The sequence below is a fragment of the Topomyia yanbarensis genome, chromosome 3 (assembly GCF_030247195.1).
Source record: "Topomyia yanbarensis strain Yona2022 chromosome 3, ASM3024719v1, whole genome shotgun sequence".
Taxonomy (NCBI): Eukaryota; Metazoa; Arthropoda; class Insecta; order Diptera; family Culicidae; genus Topomyia; species Topomyia yanbarensis.
In genome coordinates this window covers 140,668,832-140,682,373 of record NC_080672.1, presented here as the reverse complement: position 1 = coordinate 140,682,373, position 13,542 = coordinate 140,668,832, and the positions used below count along the sequence as shown (strand labels likewise).

The following is a 13,542-nucleotide window of genomic DNA, read 5'->3' as shown; positions in this document are numbered from 1 at the left end:
ATTTGGTAATAGTAATCCCATCATTCGAATAAACTTCGTGACCATTAAACATCCAATTTATATCGATCGGTGGATCTCCCTTGATTACTGCGCAGCTTACCGTAGTGGTCGTTAGCATATCGAATGGCTCCTCTCCGAACTCGAACGGCATAATTGAGGGAATCACTAGACCAAACAGGATGGGTTAGGAAGATAACTCAAAACATTAACATCTACAAGCTTATCGGGAACCAAAAAATGCATGATATTGTACCGATAACTTTCAATTCAGACGTTTGGTTACTCTGCCCGGCTGAATTCTGTGCCACGCAGGTGTAGTTTCCTGCGTGATACGCCCGAATCGATTCGATTGTCAACACACTAATACGCTGTCCATTTTTTGACAACAGAATACTTTCGTCCGGGGGCAGTTCAGCTCCTTTGAACAACCACTGGAAATTGATTGGAAGATCGCCTTTGGTGACAGCACATTGAACCGTAGCCATATTGGTTTCATCCAGCGGTTCCTCGCCAAATTCGAACGGTAGAATCACAGGAAGGACTTAATAGGAAAAGGACAAAACAAGCTTTAATTCTATCTACTCTACCCATAACTTGCAGTTCGGAGCTGTGTTCGCCCGCTCCAGCACCGTTTGCCGCATGACAGGTGTAGTTGCCTGCATGGCGAGAATGCACCGATTCGATGGTCAACATGCTCACTTTATGACCACTTTTGGAGATTAGAATACCGTCATTGGTGACAATTCGGCGGCCGTTGAACAACCAGCTTATATCGATCGGGGTATCGCCTTTCGTTACAATGCAACTTACAGATGCAGTACTCCCGGTGTCGAAGGCTTCGTCGCCAAATTCAAACGGAAGGATTATCGGGACAGCTTTGGTAGTAGGATTTGAGGTGTGGATAAAAACAAAGCTTAGTTAGTGTTACCTATGATCTGTAATTCAGATGTTTGTTCGACGCTTCCAGCGCCGTTGCGTGCATGGCAGGTATAGTTTCCAGCATGTCTGGAGTGAGCCGATTCGATCGATAAAATAGATATTTTATGTCCACTTTTAGATATCAAGACCCCATCGTTGGTACTCAATCGGCGTCCGTTGAACAGCCAACTGATATCAATAGGAATATCACCCTTGGTTACAATACAACTCACCGAAACAGTACTTCCGGTGTCGTACGCTTCCTCCCCGAAGTCGAATGGATGGATTATCGGAACCACTTTGGGAATATAGGTCGGAGAAGCAAAACAAAAAATGAAATCAAATGTACATTACCCATAACTTGCAGTTCGGCCGTGTGTTCCGTGTTGCCAGCACCATTGCTTGCAAGACATGTGTAGTTTCCTGCGTGACGCGAATGAACTGCCTCAATCGAGAGGATCGAGATTTTATGACCGCTTTTCGTTATCATGACACCGTCACTGGTGTAAATTTTGCGACCATTAACCAACCAAGTTATCTCAATCGGAATGTCCCCTTTCGTCACTATACAACTAACGGAAGCAGCGCTTCCACTATCGAATGCTTCTTCTCCAAACTCGAACGGAAGGATTATAGGCAGGACTTTTGGGAGAAAGAAAGCAAGTAATTGATAACACTACATTAATTACGCATGACTCGTAGTTCTGCCGAGTGTTCGATACTGCCGGCATTATTTCTCGCATGACAAGTGTAATTTCCAGCGTGCCTCGAATGGACCGAATCGATTGAAAGCATACTGATTTTTACTCCACCACGTGTTATTAGCATCCCATCGTTGGAATCGATTCGCCTGCCATTGAACAACCAGCTAACATCGATCGGCGTATCTCCCTTAGTAACGATACAGCTTACGGACGCGGTGCTACCACTATCGAATGTCTCTTCGCCGAAATCGAAGGGAAGGATGATGGGAACAACTTGTGTGGAAAGGGAAAAACTTAATTACTAAACATACTGTTTACCAATAACTTTCAACTCGGAACTGTGCTCTACGGTTCCAGCTGCATTGCTTGCACGGCATGTGTAGTTTCCAGCATGCCTCGATCCTATCGACTCTATGTACATTGTGCTCATCTTATGGCCCATCTTGGAAATTGTAATCCCATCACTACTATCAATCATACGACTATTGAAAAGCCAACCGATGTCGATAGGAATGTCACCTTTGGTTATCACGCACTGTACGGACACAGTGCTAGACGAATCGAACGGTTCATCGCCAAATTCGAAAGGCATAATCAGCGGGACGGCTACCGGTTAGGAGAATTAGATTTTAAAAGGTATAGTGAAAGCAAAAGTATACAAAGCATCAATCAATAGTTCAACCAAATCAGTACCAATGACATTTAATTTCGGATGAATGCTGTGCTTCATCAACTTTATTTCGTGCGATACAATTGTAGTATCCGGTGTGCTCCGGTTGGACGACATCTATTGCTAGTATACTGATTCGTTCGCCACTAACCGCCGCCGTAACCGCCTTGGATCTAGTTTCCGTTGAACCTCCAGCTTATCGAAATTGGTATATATCGCCTTTCACCACCGAGCAATTTATCGTTGCCATACTAAGCGTATCGATTAGTTCGTCTCCAAAGTCGGACGGAAAGATTACCGGTAGGACAGAACGTAGGAAGGGAAATAATAACCATCTAGAGTATGTATTTACCGAAGCACGCGTACATTATTTACAAAGCGAAGCGAAATTTAGCACACTATACAACGAAGTTACCCATCACTTTCAGTTCGGAGCTATGTTCCACTTGTCCGGCCTTGTTCCGAGCTACGCAACTGTAGTTACCAGCATGTCGTGGTCGTATGGATTCTATATAAAGAGTGCTCATCTTGGGACCAATTTGACTAATGGTAGTCCCATCGTTAGAGGAGATGCGATGATCGTTGAATAGCCAAACTATTTCGATAGGAGTATCTCCTTTGGAGATAACGCAATTGATGGAAACAGTATCAAACGTATCGACGGGGTCCTCGCCAAAGTCAAACGGGAAGATCAGCGGAAGTACTTTGGAATTCATAGGGAAAGGATACAAAATAAAACAGAAAATGAATGACTAATACCGATCACTTTGAGTTCGGACGAATGCTGTGCTTCGCCCGCTTTATTCCGAGCTAGACAGCTGTAGTTTCCGGCATGCGCAGGTTGAACCGAATCTATCGTCAGTATACTTATTCGCTGACCACTTTTATTAATGTTTATTCCATTGAGTGAGTTCAAAATTTCTACATCATTGAACAACCAACTGATGACGATTGGTAGATCGCCTTTCGTTACGGCACAACTAACAGTAGTTGTACTGAAGAGGTCGAACGGATCCTCACCAAACTCGAATGGCATGATGACGGGGGATGCTAGGTAGGGATTGCAGGGAGTACAGTGAAGAATTGTTAAATGTGCCAGGTATCTTAAGTCTATATAAAATAATATGCTACTGGCTAAAGTTACCGATAACGTGTAATTCAGATGAATGCCGCGATTCGCCAGCTTTATTTCGAGCCACACACGTGTAATTGCCGGCATGTCTGGGTTGAACGGATTCAATAGATAAAAAGCTAATTTTCTGCCCATTTCTAGTAATCAAGACCCCATCGTTAGTGGTGATTCGGTTGTTGTTGAACAACCATTCGATCATTATCGGAGTGTCGCCCTTAGATACGACACAATTGATTGAAACTGTATTCATCAGGTCCACGGGCTCCTCGCCGAAGTCGAATGGAAATACGGATGGCTGGACTAACGGAATATATGGAACCATAGCAGAAAACACGTTGAAAATGCCGTTCATTAATTGCTACGCCCCTAACTATGCATAATTTACGCCATGGCTACCCCTATCTTTTTAATCGATATTAACTGCGCTTGTATAACTGACTTAACCTTTACAGTACTAGGTAATTTTTTTTCTAAAGAATTTATTTTAGTTTGGCTCCCATTTCGTTAATTTTTGACCAAGTATGAAATCGGTTTTAAAAGATCTGAAATTTAATCCAGTTTCTGTATTCTTATTAGCGTTCAAATCCATTGACAGCTAATAAAAATACAGAAACTGGATGGAATCATACATTTATACGAAATCATACACACCCACAGCTCCATCAAGCTCGGTATGACCATTCCGGCACCGGTTCCGGATGGAATCAAATAAGGATATTTAACGTCATTTTGAAAACTAAGATTGAGGTTTCCGATTACCACAAAACAGTGTAAACCATCATCAATATGGGTGTCATTTCAAAGGGGATAGTCAGCAAAAGCCGAAAATTGATGATAAATGCCATTTTGAAAACCAAGCTGGCGGTTTCCGGTTACCAGAAAACAGTGAAAACTATCATCAATAATAGTGTTAATGTAAGGTGGATGGTCAGTAGAAGACGAAAATTGACGATTGACACCATTTTGGAAATTGATGATTGACGTTATTTTGTAAATCAAAATGCCGTCTCACGGTTTCGACAAAGCAGTGAACACCATCATCAACATGGAAATACCATTGAAAAGGGTGCTCAGTAGAATTGATTATTGATGCAACTGTGGAACAGTGAAAACCATCATGAATATGGGTGTCATTTGAAAGTATAACCCAGAAATGGACCATTGATGCCATTTTGATAACCCAGATGGCGGCTTCCGGTTAGATATGGACGCCGCCGCCACCACCCGCAATTATTAACATGCACCGTGTAATGCTCGGAATAAAAACGAAAACTACTCTGAGCATAAAAAATATACATTAGGGCATCGCATAAATTTTGTTCATGAATTATCAAAGGCCCTCTGTCGTATTGTGACAAATGTCAAAGTAAGCTCAGATGCCAAATTTCACATCAATTGGACAATTCTAGACACCCGCCCACTTCGCTTGAAATTGTTGAAATTGATACTATGGAATAATATGGAAAAAAATATTAAATGCTCAGAAAATTACAATTCATACCTCTTTTTAAAGAAAATAACCTATTTAACCTAGTATTTTGATGGAGATATTTCTGTTTCTCGACATATACGGCAAAATGATGTACTGGGTCATTTTGTCCCCAAAATCCCCCATTTAAAAAAAATCCTGCTCCATGACGTAAATTATGCTTATTTAGCAATTTTTCTGATGTGAAAAAAATTCAGAAATCGAACGGACCTTTGTCCGAATACGAGATGTTGGGGTTATAGGGTCTTTTGTCATTCATATTAAATTTTATCATTTTCTCGTGTATATATCTCTATTATTCTTCGCTCAATTTTAATAAACTGTACTTCGTTGAACGTGAAAAATTCTTAGGAACAAAAACAAATAGATTCGTTACCGGTAAAATTCAGAAGCATCAAATTTTCTGACATTTAGTCTCGATTTCACATCTTTATCATTAAATCGCACATATTAACTCCATTTAGCAATAAATTTTAATTTAATTTACTACGTGTAGTATAAAATAAGCTTAGGGATCAAATGAAAAAAGTTTTATTCCTGGAAAAATAGAAGAAGTTGAGATATTAGGACATTTAATGAAAAAATGTGATTTGTAGAGTTAATGTCAACAAATTTGATGTTTCTGAATTTTACGTTTTATTTTGTTCCTAACGATTTTCCATGTTCAGGGATATTTTACGAAAATTGAATGCAGAATAATACAGATATACTAGAAAATGATAAAATTTAATATAAATGACGAAAAGGCCCTATAACCCCAACTTCTCGTATTCGGACAAAGGTCAAAAAAGTTCCGCTCGATTTCTGAGATTTTTTCACATTAGAAAAACTGCAAAAAATATATGATTTGTATCAAGGAGCAGATTTTTTTTAAAATAGGAGATTTTGGGGACAAAATGACCCAGTACCCCTTTTCCCGTATTTTCGAGAAACAGAAATATCTCCCTTCAAATACTAAGGTTATTTCTTCAAAAAGAGGTATGAATTGTAGTTTTCTGAGAGCTGCTTAAAAAGTTACAGCATTCAATATATTTTTCCTCTATATTTTCCCATAGTAGCAATTTCAACAATTTCAAGCGAGGTGGACAGGGGTCTAGAATTGTCCAAATGATGTGAAATTTGTCATTTGAGCTAACTTTGAAATTGGTCACAATATGAGAGGGGGGTCTTTGCAAATTCAAAAAAATATTTTTTGTAATGCTTTAATATACAGTCACAATTCGTGTTCGTGAAATAGTTTACAAAACCATGAGGTAGCCCTGATCGGTTATGTTCCAACATAAATAGAACAGAAGAAAGCAGGCAATCGGAAACTGAGTGAACTTATATCATAATAGTTTGTCTTCTTTTGGTGAAAGCAAGAGTATTGGGAATATGCGAGTTTGTAAATAATCGGTGCGGGAAAAAAAGTTTCGGCGAAGGGTCTCCGGCCTATCGTTCGGCGTCGGCAAATGTTAAAAATTACCGGCGGCGGCATGGCGCGACGGCGCATATATCTAACCTGAAGTAGCTATATTGGTTTTCAAAATGCCATCAATGGTTTCAAGAGTTTTCCGGTAGCCAAGATTGGTCCAATTCATGTTCATTGTGAAGGATCAATGCAAAATAGTCATATGCAGGCCAATTCAAAAAATCTACTTATATTTATGATATCTTTCTTTAAAACTCGTCCGTCACCCCACTTGGATGCCGAATGTACCCAACGGGGATTCCGATTATTTCGAACGCTGGTAGAGATACAGAAACTGGACTAAATTGCAGATCTTCAAAATCCGGCTCCACCCAATCGGTCAAAAATTGACGAAATGAGAGTAAAGCTAAAATATTATTTTTTTAGAAAAATTATAACCTTTAAAGGTTTAATAGGTTGATCGAAAAACCACCGCAGATAACCAACAGATAGCGCATCCAGGGCAAAATGGACAATTCATTAAATAACTGGTATAGGATACAATAAGGAATGGTAGGGAAGTAAACGCAACTACTCATATCTAACCGTTCACTGCCAACACGGCGGACAGTTCGACCTGGCCGGCTTTATTTTGAGCTACGCAGGTGTAGTTGCCTGCATCTCGATCACGCACTGCATCGATGGTTAGCACACTCATTCGCAGATTCGTACGACTGACGGTGATACCGCCCTCGGATGCAATCAATCTGCCGTTAAACTTCCAGTAGATGTCGATCGGAAAGTCTCCTTTGTTTACCGTGCACGAGGACGTAACCATATCTTTGGAGAAAATTGTATCGCTGCCGAAGTCAAATGGGAGAATTTGCGGGAGAACTGCGTAGAAAGAAACGCAGAAGATTCGTATCAAATCATCAAAATACAAATTCGATTCTTGGTCGCCCTGCTGTAGTCATCGCTATGACAAACGTGATATTTGACTTTTAATTTATATCAAAGCGATGGTGAATTTACTCTAAACCTATATCGAGAAGAACATTTCGATTAGCAAAGGGACTGGGATGGATAGGAATAAAATATCGATTACAAAAATCTAACCGTTAACCAACAGCGGGGATGAATAGTCCACATTGCCAGCGTGGTTCTTTGCCACGCATGTATAGTTTCCACTGTGTCTTCCCCGGACGGATTCTATGCTTAGAGTGCTAAGTCGTTGATTGGGTCTACTGACAGATATGCCATCGTTGGAGTAGATCCGTTCTCCATTCAAAAGCCAGGTAACTTCGATGGGTAGATCTCCTTTGTTTACGGTACAGGTAGCCGACACCATGTCCATAGCGAACACGGATTCTTCACCGAAATCAAAAGGGACAATCTGAGGAGGGACTGTGAAAAAGGGAAGATGGATTCTTAAAACAAAACATAATGGGGGAGCTAACCGTTCACAAAAAGTGTCGCTGTATGTTGAACACGTCCGCCCACATTTTCTGCGGTACAGGTGTAATTTCCGCTGTGGTAATGCTTCACCGATTCTATACTTAAAACACTGATTCGCTGGTTGGTTCGACTCACAGAAATACCCTCACTGCTGCCGTCTACTGGTTGATTATTACGACTCCATCTAATCTGAATCGGTAGATCGCCCTTGTTTACAGTGCAATATGCCGACACCATGTCCATTGCGTTGATTGCATCAGCTCCAAAGTCGAACGGAACGATTTGCGGAAGAACTGTCGCACGAAATTTTGAAATATCAGATTGTAGTTGGTGGAGGGATGACAACTCGGGGCAAAACTAAGCTTTGGTAAATACTTTTAAAATTCACCCTTTACAGAAAGCGTGGTCGTAAATTCCACAGCACCAGCTGGATTCTTCGCTCTACAAGTATAATTGCCACTGTGTCTGTCTCGAACCGAATCGATGCTTAGTGTGCTGATGCGTGCACTTCCTCGACTGAGCAAAATTCCATCGCTAGTAAAGAGCTTTCGTGGCGTTTGCGGTTTCAGCATGTCCGATGACGTAAACTCCCAGCTGATGTCGATTGGCATGTCGCCTTTATTAACGGTGCACATCACCGATACCATGTCGTACTGATTAACTTGTTCCTCGCCGAAGCTGAACGGTACGATTTGCGGCAGCACTGGATGGTGCACCAATGCCAACGAAGCGAGCGCGATTTATGTCGTATACTTATGTTCTATGGTTTTCCTAGTCTAGAATGAACTATGGAGGTTGATAAATGGTTCGGTTCTCATGTTAATCACGATTATGAATAAGATCTATGACAGGCTCAGAAATACTCAAAACATAATTTTAAAAAGAATTTTAATAATTTAATTGCTAATAGACGGCGTTAGTAAGCTTATTAACCATGGGCAGACCAGATTATTTTGTATGAGGTTATCATCAGCCAATAATCATTGCACATCGTCAGTAATAGCAGGCAGTAACATATGTTTCCTATTTGAAATCAGTCGCTTTTTCTTCGAAAAAAGGATAATCGTGCTTTTTGTTACAATTTTCTATTTAAAGTAATCGATCGCTTAATCGCGTTGAAAGCATGTAGAAATTACACTGACAAAATCCGTTTATAAATTCTTGAACAAAAAATCAGGATTTCGTAAACTGAACGATTTACGAAAATCGTGACCAAGTTCACGAAATTATGGATAATAATCCTCGTATTTATGAAACCATGTGAGTTTCAAAAAACAAGTTCGCGCAAAATGTACATGGTGTTATACTGCAATGTTTGGTTGGATTGCTGTGGTTGTTTCCTGGAAATGTTTAGTTTTTCTTATGATTCTTGGTCATAATTTGGGGATATACAGGTTTGTATAAAGTATATCAAGTAAAAACCGACATGTTCATGATTTCAGAAGCTTTGTCGCGATTTTCGTAATTTTTCATTACATTCATGACTTAAGGGCGTTTTCGTGATATTTTAGTCACATGTAGAGTGATTTGTGTACATGATTTTTGATGTTTTAGTCACGAGTATTATAATTTATGATCATAATTTCAGGATCTTAGTTCCTATTTTCGTACTTTATATGCACGTTATCGTGACATTTTATTCTTGAGCTCGAATTCGATACGTGAAGTAATGTGACTCATGTTTCTGTTTAATATTAATTACTATCGAATTTTTTACTCGGAGTAACGTGACAATATGAAATGATCATAAAAGCATGACTGTGAAAATATGAATAATGATGTTCGCAGTCCTAATATTTTTTCATATCTGTTGCTCGCCCCTATTACTAGTCGCTAGAAGCTGGACAGAACTATAAGAGATTTAATGAAAAAACCCCAAATTTTGTGAAACAGTTCACGTTAAAATTTTCAGACCATGTGAAGTTGCATGAAATTGAAAATGATTACGGATGTTTTCCAAATATCACTTGTGATAGATCGTAAATCATGTACTACAAATCATGAACCAATTTACGAATCCATGAATAAAATAATATTTTATGATTTTGTGAACTATTTCACGACCACAAAAGGTCAGTTGTTAAAATTAGAGATGGGCCATTCGTTCGCGAACGGTTCAAGTGAACTGGTTCTTCGAAGAGAATGAGCGAACGGAAGTTCTTTTTAAAAGAACGGTAGTTCTCAATTCTCTTCAAAGCGAATGAACTGAACCTGACCCAAAGCCGTTTGGCGAATTTCTCGGATCGATTTTTAGGCGAACGAATGAAAATGAACCGACTTGCCGTCCCACAAACCGCTCTCTGTGCTCTCCCAGAATGGAACCGGCGAAGAACGACTCACAAGCGAACGACTCATCACATTCTCTATTTCTCTAGTTATACATCATGAAGAAATCGCTACCCTTGATGAACTTGTTAAGCATACAGGGGCATAATAGTTTGGGCAGCATCTGTTTGGTTCCTCTCCAAGAATCGAATGTTTTGAGAGACATTCGCTAGATACAAGTAAAATATCAGCTGAACGGAAGAACGGTTCATCTGAACTAGTTCTTTTTACAGAACTGTTCAGCCGGGAATGGTTCTTCGAAGTGAACTGTTTCGCCCATCGCTAATTAAAATTATACTAGAAATCATGAACCAGTTCATAAACACATGAACGATATTTTATGATTTTGTGAACTGTTTCACGAGCACGCATGGTCAGACATTACTATTCTACTAGGAATCATGAATTGGTTCTCATTTCCATGAATAAGATTTCATGATATTATGATCTATTTCGAGGGCACGAATAGTCAGTCGCTAGGAATCATGAATCAGTTCACGTAGACATTTTTCGATCTTGTGAACTATTTCACGAGCTCGAATAGTAAGTTGTAACTATATTACTAGGAATCATGAACTAGGTCAAGAATACATGAACATTATTTCATAGTGTTGTGAACTATTTCATGAGCATGTATGGTGAGTTGTGACTAATTCGCTAGAAATCATGAATCAGTTCACGTATACATGAATAACATTTTATGATTATGTGAACTATTACACGAGCACGGATATTGAATCGTGACTAATATATTAGGAATAATAGAAAAGATTCATGAATAGTATTCCGGGCTTTGTGAAATAGTTCATGAAAAAATAAGTGTTGAAATTGTGCATTAATTCACAACAACGAAAACCAAACCATGTTCAAGATGTAACCAATCATGAATCAGTTCACTACGCATAGTCGGACTCTAAATAAAGTCCCAAAAGCTATGAATAAAATCCCGATTCATCCTTTGGTTTTATTACTACTGTTCAAAAAGTTGTAAACTAGTTTACGTACGGAAAATCAATTTGGTAATGGCATGGCAAAACCGTGACAGAACTTCACAAAACATGAACAAATATCTCCACTAATAAAAGCGTTATATAGACGTTACAGAAGTTACATAATTATAAAACTCGTGATTTTTGTTCGTGGTCTTGTTTTCGTAACGTAAAAACGTGTTCCAAAATTTGTGGCACTTTATTCACGAAACTGGGAACAATTTTTTCCATGTAGTGCTTGAACTAGCGATGGGCGAAACAGTTCACTTCGAAGAACCATTCCCGACTGAACAGTTCTGTAAAAAGAACTAGTTCAGATGAACCGTTCTTCCGTTCAGCTGATATTTTACTTGTATCTAGCGAATGTCTCTCAAAACATTCGATTCTTGGAGAGGAACCAAACAGATGCTGCCCAAACTATTATGCCCCTGTATGCTTAACAAGTTCATCAAGGGTAGCGATTTCTTCATGATGTATAACTAGAGAAATAGAGAATGTGATGAGTCGTTCGCTTGTGAGTCGTTCTTCGCCGGTTCCATTCTGGGAGAGCACAGAGAGCGGTTTGTGGGACGGCAAGTCGGTTCATTTTCATTCGTTCGCCTAAAAATCGATCCGAGAAATTCGCCAAACGGCTTTGGGTCAGGTTCAGTTCATTCGCTTTGAAGAGAATTGAGAACTACCGTTCTTTTAAAAAGAACTTCCGTTCGCTCATTCTCTTCGAAGAACCAGTTCACTTGAACCGTTCGCGAACGAATGGCCCATCTCTAGCTTGAACGGTTTGGTCGGTTCATAGACAACTACTATAAACTGAGAGACAAGAAGGGTAACTTTCTTTTGTAGCACGTAAAATCCCACACATGTATAAGATCGTTCGTACATGATTGTGAATAAAACGTGAACGAGTAAAATTTAAAGAACACTTGAGTAGAATTTAGCAAAGTAGGCTCAAGATTTGAAACAGGCGCTAACGACGGTGACGATACTTGGAACATACGACAATGCCGGCGTTCCTCGTAGTTAGTTTGGTGCATTCCAAATACCTCAGCTGGATGGCTAGTGGCAACGGATGCTACCTAGAGATAACTTGGTTGCGAGATGCTTCGGTATCGTGTCAGCTGTACCGAAACTGGTTGTTATGGGAGCGCAGTATTCGTTGGTATTCAACTCACACATTATACATGACGTTTTTGATCGTCTCTAAGTCTCCATGAATAAATGGAGTTGTTTCGATAAAAGCAACTTGATTGGTTAAGGTCATCGCAAGTGAACCTAGTGTACACCTTGGTGGGACACGCAAAAGCTCGAGGCACGTGCGGAATTGATGAACAAACAAGACGTCGGATGACGACTTTTGGTTTGGTAAAGCTTGGTTAAATCCGTACGATTATGAACCTCTCTCTCTTCCCGATTTTTCCTTATAACGCTTTTAAACATGCATTTAAACGTTCTTATTGACCATTTGATTATGCATGAAACTTCGTCACTGTTGTGCTATCTTATGACAAGCGCCATTTAGCACATTTCGAGAAAAACGATTTTTAAAGTTTGAGATTGAATATTTTGAAACTTATAAATGGTATAAACAATCCAAAGAAGACAATTGATGCTTCTATCTATTCTGCATTAATCTCTCAAATATTACGAAGATCGGTTGACTATGTTGCGAGTTTTTACTATGAATGTAAACAAAAGTCGAACTCACACGTGTCATAGACGTGTATTGATGACAAAATTTGTATGACGTGTCATAATCGTGCATGGAAAATTTTCCATGGAAAAAAATCATCAATTTTTAACTTTTATTCATATCTTTGCGTTCATATGGTCTATAAACAATCGGTGAAATGCATTTTGAAGGAAATGAGTCAGGGAATTTAGAAAAAAATTGTTATTTTTGATAGCAGTGTTGCCAAATATGCTTCATTTTCAGTTTAAAACTAAAACTGTTTTTCTCACAACTCGTGTAATTTTCTTTTGAAAATGTTTATGCCATTGCGTTCCTCAGATATTTTCACACATAAAAACATCTAAAACTTCAATACAACTTGAGCAAATCCCTAGATACAGTGATTTGAAGCAAAAAACTCACAATTTCTCATCACGTTTCTCGCTATATCTAAGTAACCAAGTAGAATTTCAAAATTCTGAAAACGCCACTTTGTAGAGAATTTTCAAACAAGTAATGTGGCATATCTAACTCAGTTTACCCCAAAATGGCGTGTGTCATAAGATAGCACAACAGCGACGACTTGTCAAGCTGTTTGAGGCACAGAAATTGACGACCGTTAATTAGTGGTCGTTGACTAGTGCGCCAGATATACACAACCGAGCGAAAAACCCACTTGAAGAAAGAATCTTCTTCGATCAAACCATCACAGTTCAAGTGAATGCGGACCGGTCTGTTTGGGCAAAGCCTCCTGTGGAGAGTTAGTGGGAGATCTGGTAGGAACACGGATACCTTTCCTTGCCG

At 39.4% G+C, this 13,542-nt stretch overlaps 1 protein-coding gene across 50 annotated transcripts in view; it reads right to left on the bottom strand.

The window, feature by feature from the left end:
- The window catches only part of LOC131689525 (cell adhesion molecule Dscam2), a 172,782-nt gene that overhangs the window by 68,658 nt on the left and 90,582 nt on the right, over positions 1 to 13,542 (bottom strand). For 16 of the 50 annotated variants that reach the window (XR_009305406.1, XM_058974668.1, XM_058974671.1 and 13 more), the window contains exon 10: positions 8,147 to 8,461. The exons of 20 other annotated variants lie outside the window; for them this stretch is intronic. Coding sequence is in view for 29 of the 30 variants with exons in the window: in XM_058974668.1 (XP_058830651.1) it covers positions 8,147 to 8,461 (315 nt within the window). In the remaining variant the exon portion in view is untranslated. Of the gene's footprint in view, positions 1 to 587; positions 876 to 1,940; positions 2,229 to 3,436; positions 3,725 to 7,419; positions 7,708 to 7,760; positions 8,052 to 8,146; positions 8,462 to 13,542 lie in introns of all 50 variants that reach the window. 14 more of the 50 variants (XM_058974716.1, XM_058974695.1, XM_058974696.1 and 11 more) reach the window with 5 other exon arrangements.